General features: G+C 35.5%; 1 protein-coding gene across 22 annotated transcripts in view; it reads right to left on the minus strand.

Moving 5' to 3' along the window:
- DYNC1I2 (dynein cytoplasmic 1 intermediate chain 2) overlaps positions 1-17,227 on the minus strand; it is a 55,665-nt gene that overhangs the window by 35,795 nt on the left and 2,643 nt on the right. For 8 of the 22 annotated variants that reach the window (XM_032292985.1, XM_032292977.1, XM_032292984.1 and 5 more), the window contains exons 2-4: positions 16,673-16,789; positions 14,059-14,176; positions 4,164-4,254 (exon numbers count right to left, since the gene is read on the minus strand). In XM_032292985.1, coding sequence (XP_032148876.1) covers positions 4,164-4,254; positions 14,059-14,176; positions 16,673-16,780 — 317 coding nt within the window. In that variant the 5' untranslated portion in view covers positions 16,781-16,789. Of the gene's footprint in view, positions 1-4,163; positions 4,309-4,973; positions 4,992-14,058; positions 14,177-16,672; positions 16,791-17,227 lie in introns of all 22 variants that reach the window. The other 14 variants (XM_032292980.1, XM_032292978.1, XM_032292972.1 and 11 more) reach the window with 3 other exon arrangements.

Here is a 17,227-nt window from a genome sequence, read left to right on the forward strand (position 1 = left end):
ATACAACAAATGGTTTCTCTTACTTGCCTATATAATTTATCAAGAGAAATAATAATGAATTAATCTAGAGAAACCCTCCATTTAAAAAACATAAAGAAAGATCTTAGAATTTAAACAAGGTTATGTGTATACAATGTAAGAAGCTGCCACAGCGAAGATCTACTTTGTACTAAGCAATGAACAGCAACAAGCTTAGGCTGTGTTAATTCAAAAGAAGTTCTATGAGACTTTGTTAAATCAAAAGAAGTTCTATGAGACAGTCTCTAAGGAATGTTCTGTCAATAGCGTTTACATTATGTAAGAGATCTGTTATCAACGACATAAAGTTCCTTGTTGAGGATGTCATTTTAGTCTGAAATCAAGTAGGACTGTACCTCAAAATACAGCCAGTACTGAAAATCCACTGGACGTACATGATTATATTTATTAAGGGCATCTTCAGACATATACAGTACAATTCCAAGTACAAAGCCTGAGAAACAAACTGATCAAAAATGGAAAAAAGGGCCAGGCACAGTGACTCACACTGGTAATCCTGGCACTGTGGGAGGCGGAGGTGGGCATATCACTTGAGGTCAGGAGTTTGAAACCAGCCTGGCCAACACGGTGAAATCCTGTCTCTACTAAAAATCAAAAAGTAGCTGGGTGGCACACACCTGTAATCCCAGCTACTGGGGAGACTGAGGCAGGAGAATCACTTGAACCCAGGAGACAGAGATTGAAGTAAGCTGAGATCACACCATTGCACTCCAGCCCAGACAACAGAGCAAGATTCCAAGTCAAAAAAAAAAAAAAAAAAAGGAAAAGAAAAGAAAAGAAAGGAAAAAAGGACAAGAGGACTGCATTACCCTACTGAATAATTGTTCCTAATTTTCAAGATAACAAATGAAATGCAGCTCCCTAATCTGCAAAGTTAGAGAGAGATCATTTCTCATGGCCTTTTAAATTTATTCATAAATTACCATCAGTCCCAACAGAAATTCTTGGCGCTTAGAGTGATTCAAACATGTTTAGATAGCATATTTTACGTTGTATCTATTCCTACTCCCTGAGTATGCTAATCTTAGACGGTGTTGGCCAACTGAAGTTTTCATGTACAGGTGCATGCATACATCTCACATATCTTCATGTATTTTCCTCTATTTCTTCTTATTGTCTTTATTCTTACATTAGCATCGTTTTTGCTCAACATGAGTTCATTAAGTCTCATTCTCAGACCCGGGAACTCTTTTTAAATATCATATATTTAAAAATGCATTATTTCACTGTCAATATCATCATCACAATATTAATTATCTCTATGAAAGCTGGATATGATTTAGGTAGAATTCATTTTTTATTACTCTGTATGTGTACATATACATTAAAATGAATATACTCAGCCCTCTTGAAAATTAATGTTTTCAATTGAGTTTCTACTCTTAAAGGAGACAATGTACATATTAAGGTTAAAAAAGATGTGGCTCGGCACAGCGGCTCACGCCGGTAACCCCAGCACTTTGGGAGGCTGAGGCGGGTGGATCACCTGAGGTCAGAAGTTCAAGATCAGCTTGGCCAACATGGCGAAGCCCCATCTACTAAAAATACAAAATCAGCCGGGCATGGTGGTGCATGCCTGTAATCCCAGCTACTGAGGAGGCTGAGGCAGGAGAACTGCTTGAACCCAGGAGGTGGTGGTTGCAGTGAGCCAAGATCGTGCAACTGCACTCCAGTCTGGGAACAAGAAGGAAACTCCATCTCAAAGAAAATAAAAAAAGATGTAAGATCACCTCACTCAAAAAGAGGATTTTTCTCTCTGCTAAACTCACGAGAAACTAATTTTGTATTCATTACCTAACAAGAACAAATACTTTAAAAAACATTAACTGCTTGTTTTTGTGTGTCCAATTTATCACTTTAAAAAACCATACTTCACATTAAATATAGGTTACCACACTACCCTTAGGGCTTTTCAATAAAGTCAACAGTATTTTTAAATTAATGATTCAATCACTACAATGTAAATTCCATGAAAGCAAGGACCAAGAATGTTTTATCCTCTGTGGTAACCCACAGTATTTAATAAAGTTAATAACTTAATGAATATTTGTTCTATGCATGAATATTTTTCTTATCAGTATTACTCCCTGTATTAATTTACAATATACGAAAAGGTCTCTAATATCCTCTGGGCTGTCCATAAAGCTCATGGGGACATGTTTTAACCCACATTAATTTTAAAAACTTAAGTAGGTGTCACAAAGTACATTTGAAAGCAAAATTGCTGACACTGAATTAAAATAATCTTTCTACTATTCAAAATCAGGAACAATGAGTTATAATGTACACAGTATAGTATCTACATAAAAATAATGTACAATATCAAAGACATTTAATAAATATAGTAATTTTTTATCCTGGGAAATATTTTACTATGGTAATGTTGCAGAAGGGAAAAAAACCCTTCACTTAAAAATGCCAGTTGATTATCAAGTATCTAAAGGAATAGTGGCTGGGCACAGTGGCTCACAGCTATAATTCCAGGACTTTGGGAGGCAGGGGTGGGTGGATCACTTCAGTCTGGGAATTTGAGTACAGCCTGGGCAACATGGCAAAACCCTGTCTCTACAAAAAATACAAAAATTAGCCAGGCATGGTGGCACAAGCCTGTGGTCCCAGCTACTTGGGAGGCTGATGTGGGAGGATCGCTTGGGCCCAGGAGGCAGAGGTTGCGGTGAGACGATTGTGCCACTGCACTTCAACCTGGGTGACAGAGTGAGACCCTGTTCCCAAAAAAATGAATAAATAAAAAATGAAGGAATAATGACATATTTGTATAAAAATACAGAAGTACAAAATATGAAAAAAAATTTGACTATAAAAATGAATTTAGGCTAGATAAATTGTCTTTATTCTATAATACATACTATTTTATATTTTTTATAAATATAAATAACATTATTTCTGAAAAGTAATAACATTATTTCTAAAAAGAAAATTTTGATTTTTCTTAAATGAAAGAGTTATGTAATTTACCTACAAAGACAGTTATTACTTAGATTTGCAATTTTGGTTCTATACACAGAACACTTTTGGAAAGCATATCTCAAATGCAAGCTGGCAAGCTTTCAATTGTTAATGATAACCTGATTATTCAAGAGCTGATTAAAGTATTGAGTTTACAGATCATCCAGCCACCTTGCTTCTTTTTTCTTGCCCAGTCTTTTAGATATTTATTACTGGTTTGTAACTTCAATTACAGGGATTCAAACACAAAAAGGATAAAACTTCTAACAGTTTACGTCTTATTAAAAGGTGTGTTAAGAGATTTTCTTGGGGAGGACATGCAACTTCCTGGCTCAAAATAAGCATTCTTAATCAGCTGTGGATTTTGACTACCTATGTTTAATTTCATTTCAGAAGTCAAAAAGTATGATACTATTAAATACTTAATTATTTTGTGTGTGTGTACGTGTGTGTGACAAAAGGAATAAGTAGTAATACTTTTCCCAATATCATCTTTGAAAGAAAGCTGAAATCTTACTGAACTTTTGAAAAGCAAGTCTCAGCTTGCTTTTGAAAAGGTTTTGAAAAGCAAGTCTCAACTTCAATGTATGTAGGATCCTAAAATAAACACGAAATGTAACTTTACACAGAAGTTGCAAGTTCAGAAATACTTGACAAGTAAACATGCTCAATGTTGTCCTTAGCAGTTATTCTTTACTCTTGATATTTTATGCATTATTATTCTCTATCTTAATTAGCACAACTAATGACTTAATAGAACAGAATTGAGCTGTTTAACTCAATTATTTACATTTTCAATTACTAAATGGGGAATCAAGCACAAGAGAGAGGTTTTACACTATTTACAACCAAAACTCATATAATAACAAAAAGTTTGTTCAAACATAAAAATCTAAATGCATTAATCTCTTTTTAATATAAAATAATTAGCATAAAACCGGTTCACTATTTAGTACTAATTAAATATGACAGTTAAAATATTATTTTTTAAAAAACACTTTTTTTTCCCTCCCAATGTCCAACAGAGAATTTCTATGCCATTTTAGACTTTAAAATATTAGGACTAGCACAACTATTTACAGTCCCTTTAAAGTATCAACAGTACTGGGCACTGAATGCATTCTACCATCAAAATATTAAAAGCAAAATGACCGTACCTAGATCCCACGGCGCCATCTCCAGAGTCCTGGCTTCCAGCTTCACTTGGAGTACTCACAGATTTGGAAGATGGAGACATAGGAGGAGGGACTAAATAGTGAAATAGACAGGTATCCGCTGTTACTACACGGAGAGGTTGCTCAGCTTATGACGTTTCAAAAATAATTTAACATGAAGTAATTAACAAAAAAGAAAAAAACAATGGCAAACCAAAAATCAAAAATATATGAATGAAAATGAACAGCAGAAAGAAAGGGGAAAAGACAAAAAGTTAAAAACGCATGCTGAAGATTCATGCAATTTTTCTGGCAAAATGCATTTGAGCTTTATAATTTTTTTAAAAAAGGCAAGATTATGGAAGGATGCATCTTCATCTCAGCCGTCACCAAATGTGGCCACTAATTTTCAAAGGAGAGCATTCCTTCTCCCCTTTCTAACTTTTCACTTTTAATATTACCAGATTATAAATATTATTTACATTTGCTATAAAAATTCAACTTTGAAATACGCTTCATTAAGTTACTTAATCTCTGGTTTCTTGGGATTTATTTTAAAATATTAACTTTTGTCTAACGATTTTTTCTTTCAAAAAACTGTTTAAAATTATTTCACCTCCCCCCACCCCAAAATACCAATTTAGAGAAATGATTGCAGCTAAAGGAATGGCTCCTTTAAAATGTTCATTAGTTTCCAGCAATTTGGGTGAAAAATGCAAACAGGCCATAAAACAGCATGCCTTCTAGACATGATGCATAACATAAAGTGACACATGCAAATAAACAAGGCAAGACTTATGGGAACTTCCTTACCCCAGTATTCAGAAAAAACTGAAGTGTACAGACAAAGATACAGACACCCAAAATATTCTTAATCCCTTCTTATAGAAAAATACACATTTTTCATAGTATATAAAACAAATAGCAAGTGCTTTCCCTTAGATCCTCAACTTTTAACATTATATAACAACAGCTGAACGTGCATATTTCATGCTATGACATTTTTAAAACTTTTTGATTACCGTTGCAGGGAGAATAGGAAGATCATCACTGCCATCTTCTGGTTAAATTTTACCATAAATGTCCCCAATCCCAAGTATCTTTTCAAAATAATTTTTCAGTGTATGATATTACGTGACTAACACAGCTTATGTTGAGCTGAAAGGCCTTCTTTTAATAGTCTATTGAAAAGAAGGCAAGTTCCTACGTATATAGGAACTAAAGCAATAAGTATTTAATTAAAAGTCTGTGTTTTTTAGGACAGTCACATTCATGGAACCTTAAAATTATGTTTAAATGTTTATACATGCTTCAGTAAAAACAGTGGGTTTGGTAATTTAACAAAATGTACAAATATAGTATGATGACTTGCATCTTAAACATGGGTAGAAAACTGATCATCCTTATTTTTTCAATGGCAAATTCTAATTGATACCAATAAAATTAGAAGAAAAAAATCATAACTAGAATGTTTCTTTCCTAAGATACAGTGGCTTACATTTCAAAGGACTATAAAAACCATAATCAATGTGTCTAATATTGTGATTAATCTGTCAGAAACAACTCTAAGACCAGATAGCTTTCTATAGTTTACACATAGGTGGCACTGTGCTAGGTGCTGTATGTATAATTCAAAGTAGCTAAAAATGACTTTTATCTGAAGTAGAATATTAATGTCCCTTAATTTATCTTAGATTACGTTTCCTCATCTTTTTGTCCATCTTTCACTGTGAGGCTTCCCATAGTCTAAGTCTCAACTGATACAGGAATAGAGTAATACTTAACAGTTGTTTGTCTACTCTGCTATAAACACAAATAAATGTTTATTAAATTATAATGAGGCACCACAATGTTTTCAAATTAAAGATTTTTTAAAGAAGAAATTTTGTATGCTTTAAATTACATACTTAATTTCATGCTCAGAAAAACTATTTTTTCCAAGTGTATATATCAGAGAGATTGGAGAAAAATTAGTAAAATTCCTATCCATCTATTTGTGATGAACTAGAGAATTCTTTTTCAGTTTAACATGTTTTTCCCCCTTTCTGATGATTTCAAGTATCAATGACTCCACTGAACAAATTCAACAGTATTTTACTTGGTTAAGACTACATTTTTTGAAAAATGTTAATCGAAATTCTTTAAACAAACAGGCTAAATACTAATTACACAGACATAAATAGATACATTAACCTAACCAGTTCTGAAATAAGTTTCAGAAATAAAAAGTAAAAGTAAATCAAAAGGGTGATGCTACCATATTATCAGTTTCTTAGTCAAACAAAGGTAAAATAAATCACAGTGACTTCAAATTTGTAATTATATAAATATCTCCGCCCCAGAACTATTTTTTTTCCATCAAAAGATAGTTTCAAGACAAATGATGGAAAATACTCTATAAAGGGCTCTTACCTATTATCTGAGCCACAACTACATCTTGCAGTAACAAATAATGTATACCACAGAAGGGATAATCTTAGAAAAAAATTACTATCATTACAAAAAGAGGGATATTAATTTTTAAAAAGGGGAATGATAGTGTTATTTCGTAACTGCTATATTTTAACCCAATTAGTTTAGGAAAATAAAAAAATACTATAATTATGCAGTAAGGCAAATGCCACTATACTCTCAGCCTTCAATAAACCTCTGGGAACAAATGAATGCATGCGTTCGGGAGGAAAAAACAAAACAGAAACACTAGTCAACTCACAGGTTCTCAAATCTAAGAAAAGACTCACTTCTATAATTCATTTTTAAGGATGGTTTATAAGTCTAATCAGCTTTGAAAATAACACAAACCATTAATAGTTTTTGCCAAGTATCTGAGATATGATCTGCTTTGTAAAGACGGTGATTCAGATTACTTTTACTACACAGTTCTGTATATAAAACAGCCTAAAACAGGCTTTAATTGATATAAAATAAAGGAATTAATATAAATATAAGTATGTTAATGAATTTCAGCTTCTTAGAAGTTTAGAGCAGATACCTATTCTTTTCTTTGACAACCGTCTCAGAAAACAAAAAAAAATCTAAACCATGGCAGTCACTGACCATCTCAGTAATGTGAAAAAGCCTGTAACTCTTTAATTCTCCAGGACAAAAAGCTAATCAAGAAAGCCTTTCCTGCCAGCTTAGACCCTGTTCTTCCAAGGATATAAAATTAACACTGCTGGCTTCTGGCCTATGAAGAAACAATTAGTATATTTTTGGATCACAAAGGACCTGGGAATGCACCTAGATTTAGAATTAGCATTAAGTCTGGGTCAACCACTCAGAACTACACAGAAGTCTCAAGGGCAAAGGATGGCACACAGCTGAATTATTTTTCAAGTAGAAGAAAGCGACCGGCAAGAAGGGGTTTTTATCAGGAAGAAAGACCTGGAAAAGGTAGACAGCTAAGGAAAGTGAATGTAGGGAGTGGGAGTGTTGGTGGAAGACAGTGAAATGGAAGGAGTGAGCTTTTGGGATGCATGTAACCCCAAGTTGTGAGGTCTCTTCTATGCTCATCAGTGATGCTTAGTACTCAACCACAGCCCACGTTACAATAATGCCCCCTCCTGGACACAAGTGTTCTTAGCCTGGAATATTAAAATTTAAATAACTACCTATTTTTCAGACCTTACTCTTTTTGTCTTTCTGAGAGATGTTGCTTTAAACCTTAACTCCCTGAAATATTAATTTCTCCCTTTCCTATAATAAAGTTTAAATATCCTCCACTAATCTCTCTTAAGTGTTTCATTTCCTTTATTCTCCTTTTCAATGTAATTCAGAGCATTACACTAAAAAGATAAATTAATAAGTGAAAATAAAATTTTAGCCTGGGTGTGGTGTGTCATGCCTGTAAGCACTTTGGGGGACTGAGGCAAAAGGATTGCTTGATTCTAGAAATTCGAGATAAGCCTGGGCAGCATAATGGGACTCTGTCTCTACAAAAAATAAAATTAGCTGGGCATGGTGGTGCACGGCTGTAGTCCCAGCTATTCAGGAGGCTGAGGCAGGAGGATTGCTTGAGCCCAGATGTTTCAGGCTACAGTAAGCTGAGATCATACCACTGCACTCCAGCCTGGGCCACAGACTGAGATCCTGTCTGTAAGTCCCCCCTCCTCCGCCAAACACACACACACACACACACACACACACACACACACACACAAAACACACACACTCTCTCTCTCTCTCTCACTCTCGCTCTCTCTTGCTCTCTTGAAATGATAAATAGTCCCTACTTTCTACTCTCGGTAGAAAAAAGTCATAATCCAAGGCGGTTTTACAATTGAACTCTATCAAGTTTTTAATAAACAGGCATCTTTTATAAATTATTCTACAAAATAGCAAAAGGGAAAACTGACCAATTTATTTTAAAACCATGGTTGTTCATGACGACCAATGAACATGGACAGTACAAGAAAATCAAAGGCAAATTTCATTCATTAGTATATATACAAAAAACCCACAATAAATCGGCTAATCTATTTTAAAATACATGCAGGGCAGGAGTGGTGGCTCACACCAGTAATCCTAACACTATGGGAGGCTGAGGTGGGTGGACTGCTTGAGCTCAGGAGTTCGAGACCAGCCTGAACAACATGGGGAGACCCTGTTTCTACTAAAAATACAAAAATTAGCTGGGCGTGGTGGCGGCACATGCCTGTAGTCCCAGCTACTTGGGTGGCTGAGGTGGGAGAATTGCTTGAGCCTGGGAGGTGGAGGTTGCAGGGAGCTGAAATTGCACCACTGCACTCCAGTCTGGGTGACAGAGACTCTGTCTCAAAAAAATAAATTAAAAAGATAAAATACATGCAAAAACTCATCTGCCACTCCTGGAAGTGACTATTAGTAATTAAAGCAAAAAAGCAAACATGTCTCCTGCTTTTCTAACATTTAGGGTAACCAAAAAGTCCCAGTTATTAAGGGAAAGCTCCCCTTTACAGAAGAGCTTTAGCCAATAAATGCAGAAAGAACGGCAGAATTACAAAAACAATGTTGCGACTCCTAATTAAATAACTTAGATAAGGATCATCAATGAGTATTAATACCATCAAAGGGCTGATAAAGAAATGGATAGTCACATAGTACCCAAGAATCAAACTCAGATATTACCTATTAGTCACAAGCGGGTAATCATGGAGAGATCAGGTTATCACAATTGTAATCCAATAATCAAGCTTAGCATCACTCAACAACTGGAGACTTGTGCTACTGATATGATACAATATGAAGGACACACATCACTTAGGAGATTTTCTTGCCAAAAAAGTTCAGCCTAAAGTGAATCAAGCTTCTTTTCTTTTCTTTTCTTTTTTGAGATAGGGTCTTGCTGTGTCACTCAGGGTGGCATTCAGTGGTGCCATCATGGCTAATACCTCGACCTTGAGAGCTCAATTGATCCTCCCACCTCAACTCCCCATTAGCTTGGACTTCAGGTGCATGTTAACATGCCTGGCTAATTTCTGTATTTTTTTTTGTAGCGACCGGGTCTCACCACATTGCCCACACTGGTCTTTAACTCCTGGGCTCAAGCGACACACCTACCTCAGCCTCCGAAAGTACTGAGATTACAGGTGTGAGCCACCGAGCCCAGACAAACTAGATCAAAATCAAGCTCCTTAATCTAACTTCCAGTTTAAAGGAAACATAAGGGATAGATAAAATCTAAATGTGAGAATGGCATCAGACAAACCCAGGAGGGGGGACAGGCAAACCAAGGCCACCCTCTTCAACAAGTAGATATCATGAGGCAAAAAGTAGTATGTGTGCAGAGAATATTCTAGATTTTTAAAAATTAGGAAGGGTGTGGTGGCTTATGTCTATAATCCCAGCACCTTGGGAGGCTAAGGCAGGAGGATTGCTTGAGCCCAGGAGTTCAAGACCAGCCCTGGCAACATAGCAAGAATTCACCTCTACAAAAAAAAAAAAAAAAATTAGTTGGGCATGGTGGTGTGTACCTCAGTCCCACCTACTTGGGAGGCTGAGGTGAGAGGATGGCTTGAGCCTGGGAGGTTGAGGCTGTAGCAAGCCATGGTTGTACCACTGCATTCTAGCCTGGGTGACAAAGTGAGACGTTGTTTCAAAAATAAATAAATAAATAATTTAAAAAGAAAACCTATAACAATGCAATGAATGTATGGTACAGCAAGCCTCTAGAGGGAAACTAAATTTCTTGAGGGGAAGAAAAATGTTTGTAAACCTAGGACAATTCTGTAAAAGAGGAACAAAGAGGGAGTTATTTTCTATGTAAGAAATTAGAATATAATACAAAGCTACAGTAATTAAAACCGGGTTGTGTAGAATCGACCAAATAGATTCATAGTGAAAACAGAAATGCCCATAAATATATGAGAATTTACTGTATGACAAAGTTGGCATCAGATTTCAGTGGGGGAAAAGATAGATTAATAAATGGTATTGAGAAAATTAGCTAACTATATAGAGGAAAATTAGGTTGGATCCCTACGTCATCCTATTTAAAAAATATATAATCCAAATACCAAATGTGAAGGGTAAAACTACAAAACTGACATGAAAAACACAGAAAAACATATTTGCATCCACAATGCAGGAAAGGATTTTTTTAAAAAGATCAAAAGCACACAAAAAAGGGTTACACAGGTTGCATTTCCCTTATCCAAAATGCTGGACCAAAGGTGATAGACTATTTTGGGTTTTGGAATATCTACATTTTACCTAGCAGTTCAGTATCGTAACTTAAAAATCTGAAATCTGAAATTCTCTAGTCAGTATTTCTTTTGAGTGTCCTGTTGGTGCCTAAAAAGTTAGATTTTGGGGCATTCTGAATGCTAGATTTTTGGACTAGGAATACTTAGCCTATAATTGCTAGATCTGCCCATATCAAAATGAAGAATTTGACCATATCAAAATAAAGGATTCTGTTCAATGAAGAATATTATGAACAGTTAACAAGTAACAGATTAGGAGAAGTTTTTTTTAAGAGACTGAAACAGACAAAAGTCCTCCCTAAAATATACAAAATACACAATGAATGCCTACAAATCAGAAGATAAAGAACTTCAATTGTAGTAAATGGGGAAAAGGATATGAATATGCAATTCACAAAAGGGAAAACTCAAATGGTTAATGGATATATAAAGAAGTGGTCAACCTCACTGTAATCAGATAAATGTATACTAAAACATTTTCATGTACCACTTTATACTGATCAAGTTAGCAAAAATTAGAAAGCTGGATAATATCCAATCATGATGTAAATATGGTAAAGCAGTTACTTTTTCATGCACTGGGAGTGGGAGGATAAACTTTCATAGCCATTCTTGAGAGTGTTATACAGAACCTAATGAAGCTAAATCCTATATACAATAACATAGCAAGTCAATTCTTGGGCATACACCCCAGAGAAACTATTCCATTGTCCTCAAGAGAAAAAATTTATATATTTTTGCAGTGTTGCTTATGATAGTAAAGCAAAGACAAAAGCAAACTGAGTGCATGGCACCAGGGGAATGGATAAGTAAAATGTGGTACATAATAGGATATTATATATTACAAATAAATAACTAGACTTGTATACAGCAATATGGAATAAACAGAAGACATACAGCACTATGCTACTTACGTATATAAAGTACATATACTCACAGATATGGGAAACCTTGAAAAACAGAGGATAATCTGAAGGATGTACATACATTTAAAAAGCAAAAGTGGTGTGGGTGTGGTGGCTCATGCCTGTAATTCCAGCACTTTGGGAGGCTGAGGTGGGCAGATCATGAGATCGGGAGTTCAAGACCAGCCTGGCCAACATGGTGAAACCCCATCCCTACTAAATATACAAAAAATTAGCTGGGCATGGTGGTGCACACCTGTAACCCCAGATGCTTGGGAGGCGGAGGCAGAAGAATCACTTGAACCCGAGAGGTGAAGGGTGCAGTGAGCTGAGATTGCGCCATTGCACCCCAGCATGGGTGACAGGGCGTGACTCTCTCTCAAAAAAATGCAAAATGGGTACTTAATCCATTAGTGGGAATGAGAACAGAAGTAGAGATGAGTAATGAGGGATACATATACAAACCCTAAAGAATGGTCTTTCAAGAATTAATGATGGAGGCAGGCCATTGATGTAGTTTGGACATCTTCTCCAAATCTCTTGTTGAGATGTAATCCCCAGTGTTGGAGGTGGGGCCTAGCGGGAGGCATTTGGGTCATGGGAACGGATCCCTCATGGTTTCGTTTAAGACTGTGGCGCCTTCCCCCATCTCTTGCTCTTGCTCACTGCATGAGACATGCTGACTCCCCTATGCCTTCTGCAATGATTAGAAGTTTCCTGAGGCCTCGCCGGAAGACAGCACCATGCTTCCCATAAAGCTGGCAGAACCATGAGTCAATTAAACCTCTTTACTTTTTCTTTTTTCTTTTTTTTTTTTTTAGACAGAGTTTCACTCCTGTTGCCTAGGCTGGAATGCAATGGTGCCATCTCGACTCACCTCAACCTCTGCCTCCCAGGTTCAAGTGATTCTCCTGCCTCAGCCTCCCAAGCAGCTGGGATTGCAGGCATGCACCACCACACCTGGCTAATTCTGAATTTTTAGTAGAGATGGGGTTTCTCCAGGTTGGTCAAGCTGGTCTCAAACTCCCGACCTCAGGTGATCTGCCCACCTCGGTTTCCCAAAGTGCTGGGGTTACAGACATGAACCACCATGTCTGGCCACCTCTTTTCTTTATAAGTTACCCAGCCTCAGTATTTCTTTATAGCAATGCAAAGAACCAACCCAGCCATAAATTAAGAAATATGAATAAGTGAGTTCAGTGAAACTAAAGTCTTGAGAACATAAAAGAAAAAAATCCTATAGGAGAAAAACAAAAGCCAATGCACAGGAAAAAAAGGTAACTCAAATAAAGTCTAACAAGCAATTTGGTTCAGTTATAAGAAAAAGTGTTCTGCTTCATTTACTTTTAAAACTGCATATTCAACATAAGCTTACTGAATAAATACATAAAATTAATATACTTAAGTCTTCAAATTCTACAAGGAAAATGAGCTGAAAGAAATAACAATGAAACGACCATGTAGCCAGCCTTTTCATCTTGAAACCTTTTAGAAATTCAGCACTAAGGACACTTATGTTGCAGTTTCACCACAAGAATACAGCATTTACAATCTCCGTATTTGTCCCCTCAACTAGATAAAATTAGCCCACAAACTAGCCCTAAAATGTTAGGTCCCTAAAAAACAAAGGCCCTGTCAAACGAAAATACTATGTAACAGCACCCAGCACAGACCAATTTAAGTAAGCACTTGTTCCTGATATGTAACTAGATTGTCCTGTGTACCTCTACTATTTCAGCTTTTTTGGTCTAGTACAGTTATCAAAATGAGTAACTCAGAAAAAGAATAAGATTAAGTCAAATCACTGCCAAAATAAGCTACCAAAGTTATCTCCCTTATTAGCACTGATAGCAGAGGCTTATAAGCTTATCCTTTCACTCCTGTGCCTTTGAATACTAATATACTTTGCATACTAACAATATAATTTTGATTGTTTCTCTCTCTAATCTCCAGAAAGGAATATAGAGTTCAGATCAGGAATCCAGTTGTCTTTGAGCTTAACACAGTATGGCACACAAAACTTGCTTAACAAATTTTTGTTGAAATGAATTACTGATTTAATAAGAAAAGTCAATTGGTAGTTCAGTATATGTTAATAAACATAATTAATCTTGCAGCTCTTTTGAACAAATAAAATAACCATATACTAGCATATCTGGAAAAAAGATAATTCCAAATAAATTATAAGATTAATAATTTTAGAGACACAAGGAAAATATGCAAAATATATGAAATCAACCCACTCAGCTATGTCTGAGCTGAACAGAACCTATGCCTATCTCTTATAAATGGATATATTCTTAACCTTACCAATGGGGGATTCCGGAGTTAGCCCCATGCTTTGAAGCAATGCTTCAGCTTCTCTTCTTTTTTTCTCAAGATCTGATTCTTCTTGCACAGGAGCAACAGCTTCCTTCTTCTGATCAGTCTGAAATGTTTAGGTTAAAAACTTACGTTTACATATAGCATGAAACATTTGTTTGCAAAAATGTTTTAAATGATATGCTAACACTATATACGTTTAAGGCATGAAGTTAGTTTTGAGTACAGGTGAAGTTCTTTTTATAGTCATTAAATGAAAATCGTTCTCAACAGAGTTCTAGTAAACAACCTCCAAATGATATGTACTAAGCTGCTCTATCTTTATATGTAATCAAGGAGTTTCCACAAAAATTTTCCCAACAGATAAACTCAAGAAGTACATTCAACTTCAAATTATCTACAGTATGAAATTGCTGTGTATGGTTAAGAACAATAGACAACTTCCCCCAAGTGGCACAAAAGGTTAGATATAATATCACACACTATGAAAAAAATTAAAGTGTAATTATTTAAGAGGTAAAAAATTTTAAGTAAATGATAATATGATTTGTTGAAAAAGTAAGAGTATCACAAACTTCTGTAAAAAGTCTTCATTTTATTTGAGATTGAGTTTTGTAAAATTAAACTCACTTTCGCATGGCACAAAACATTTTGTTATGAAAATTTTGCCAGCTTTTATCTCAGGCATTTATAGTTTTAGCATAATCTTCTAGTTAAACTTGATAAACTAGATCATCCAAGACATCGCAAGTAAAATGTAAACTTTCCAGGGAAAAGTTTTTTTATATAAATCTCAAATTCCTATGTCAACTAGACAACTATTACTCATACACCATCTGGAGTGAATTTCGTTAGCCATAATATTCTATGCCATTTTGACTTAAAAGTTATAAGGAAATTTAATCAAAATAACAAAACAGGTTGTAATAGCAAGCTGATGCTTCACTGTTGATAATATTAGACTCACAGTTTAATACCATTGTGTTATCTCTTGTAACATTTTTATAAACTTTAGTTTTTTTCCCCATTGGTCTGTGTGACTCAACGGTTTTATAAACTTTAAATTAGGTATCAATCATGCAATAGATACCCATTATAAGCCACTTTTGTCACTTATGACCATCCTTAGAAAATAAAAATGAAACTTGCTCTCAGCACGGAAGTGTTTAGGGCTATAAATATTATTTTGGAATAGCTCTGCCAAACAGAATCATGCTTCTACCAGTCAGCTTTTAATCTAATAGCTAATGTAAAGCTCCAACCCTCTTATAATGTATCACAGAAAGGTTCAGAATAAACTGCAAATTCTTCAATTACAGGCCTTTACAGTATCATAGTAATGCTGTGCATAAATTGTACCTTCAACTTTTCTACTACTTATTTTTCTCTTAGTCCCCAAGAGATTTCTGGCAGCCTTGGCTATTATTTAGGCTACCACATATAAAAACTTGGTCATAAAGACACACAGGAAAAACTATCTTACACTGGCTATTTAAAACATATCTGTTGTAAAAGTATGCTGATATGTCTACAGAGTTTCCACAGGGATAAATGTATATTTCAGTGCACGAACAAGTAAAATATGTTCAGCTCAGGGTCAATGTACATTTGCTGTAAATAATGTGATGCATATTTTTGATACAAAAAAATCAGAAGTACCTGGACCACCTTCATGGTACCATCAAACTTACTGCTTGGTAAAAATATTTCAATGACTGACTCATAAGATATAAGAACAAATCCCTTAGTCAATTAAATCATCTATTTCGTATATTTTATTTGCCATTAATATTATTTATTCTGACAAATTAGAAGTTCAGACTAGCAAAATATTCAGGTAAATTCAAAGTCCAAACTAAGTTATGATATATATACCATATTTTTGAGCTATTATAATATAGATGTCTTGGCTGAGTGTGCTGGCTCGCACCTGTAATCCCAACACTTTGGGAGGCTGAGGCAGGGGGAGTGTTTGAGCCTAGGAGTTGAAGACCAGCCTGGGTAAGATGGCAAAACCCTGTCTCTACAAAAAATACAAAAATTCGCCTGGCAAAGTGGCATGTGCCTGTAGTCCCAGCTACTCTAGAGGCTGAGGTGGAAGGATCACCTGAGTCAGAGGAGGTTGAGGCTGCAGGGAGTTGTGATCATACCACTGCACTCTAGTCTGAGTGACACAGTGAGACCCTGTCTCAAAAAAAAAAAAAAAAAACCCAAAAACCAAAACACAATATAGATGTGCCTTACTTTATAATAAATATATTCCTAGACTAAATATGTAAATTGAACTTTTATAAATCAAATTGTAGAAATGCACCAATCTATATGAAATTCTATTGTTTTTAAAAATATTTTATCAGTTTTGTCATTTTCACATATCTTGCTTCTTTAAAATAAGATTCACTTATAGTGCTATGTCTGCAGTCAGAACTGCTAGATTTTTAACTATCCTGAAATTATTAGGTTGGTGCAAAAGTAATCGCAGTTTTTGATATTACTTTTAACCACAATTACTTCTGCACCAACCTATATGTAAATATATATGTGAAATAAACCCAATTACTTTATGTTGTTTATTTAAAAAAAAAAAAAAAATCAAACATACTTCTTTCTTTTTCCTTTCTTCTTCTTTTCTTTTCTTTTCCTCTCTGATTTGGGCCAGTCGCTGCTTCTTACGTTCCAACTCGGCCTTTAATTCACTTTTGTCTGACATGTTTGTGACCTTAGAAACATACCATCATTGAAAGTAATCATTACATTAGTAAAAGCAGCACAGTTGAAAAAACCAGTGTTTCAAGAAAAGAACTGTTCCAAAAGGCCATACAGTTCAATGCTATCTAAAAAGAGCACAAAAACCTTACTTTTAAAATAACGGTGCCGGGTGCAGTAGCTTACTTTGGGAGGCTAAGATGGGAGGACTGCTTCAGGCCATGAGTTCAAGACCAGCCTGGACAACATAGTGAGACCACCCCCCCCGCCATCTCTACAAAAAAAAAAAAAAGAAAAAGAAAAAATTAGGTGGGCATGGTGGCATGTGCCTGGTGCCTGTAGTCCCAATTACTTGGAGGATCGCTGGAAACCAAAAAGTCAACACTGCAGTGAGCCATGATCATGCCACTGCACTCCAACTTGGACAACAGAGCATCCCTAAAAAATAAAC

This window comes from Sapajus apella, unplaced genomic scaffold (genome assembly GCF_009761245.1).
Source record: "Sapajus apella isolate SASKATOON/1434 unplaced genomic scaffold, GSC_monkey_1.0 scaffold28, whole genome shotgun sequence".
In the NCBI taxonomy this organism is placed as follows: Eukaryota; Metazoa; Chordata; class Mammalia; order Primates; family Cebidae; genus Sapajus; species Sapajus apella.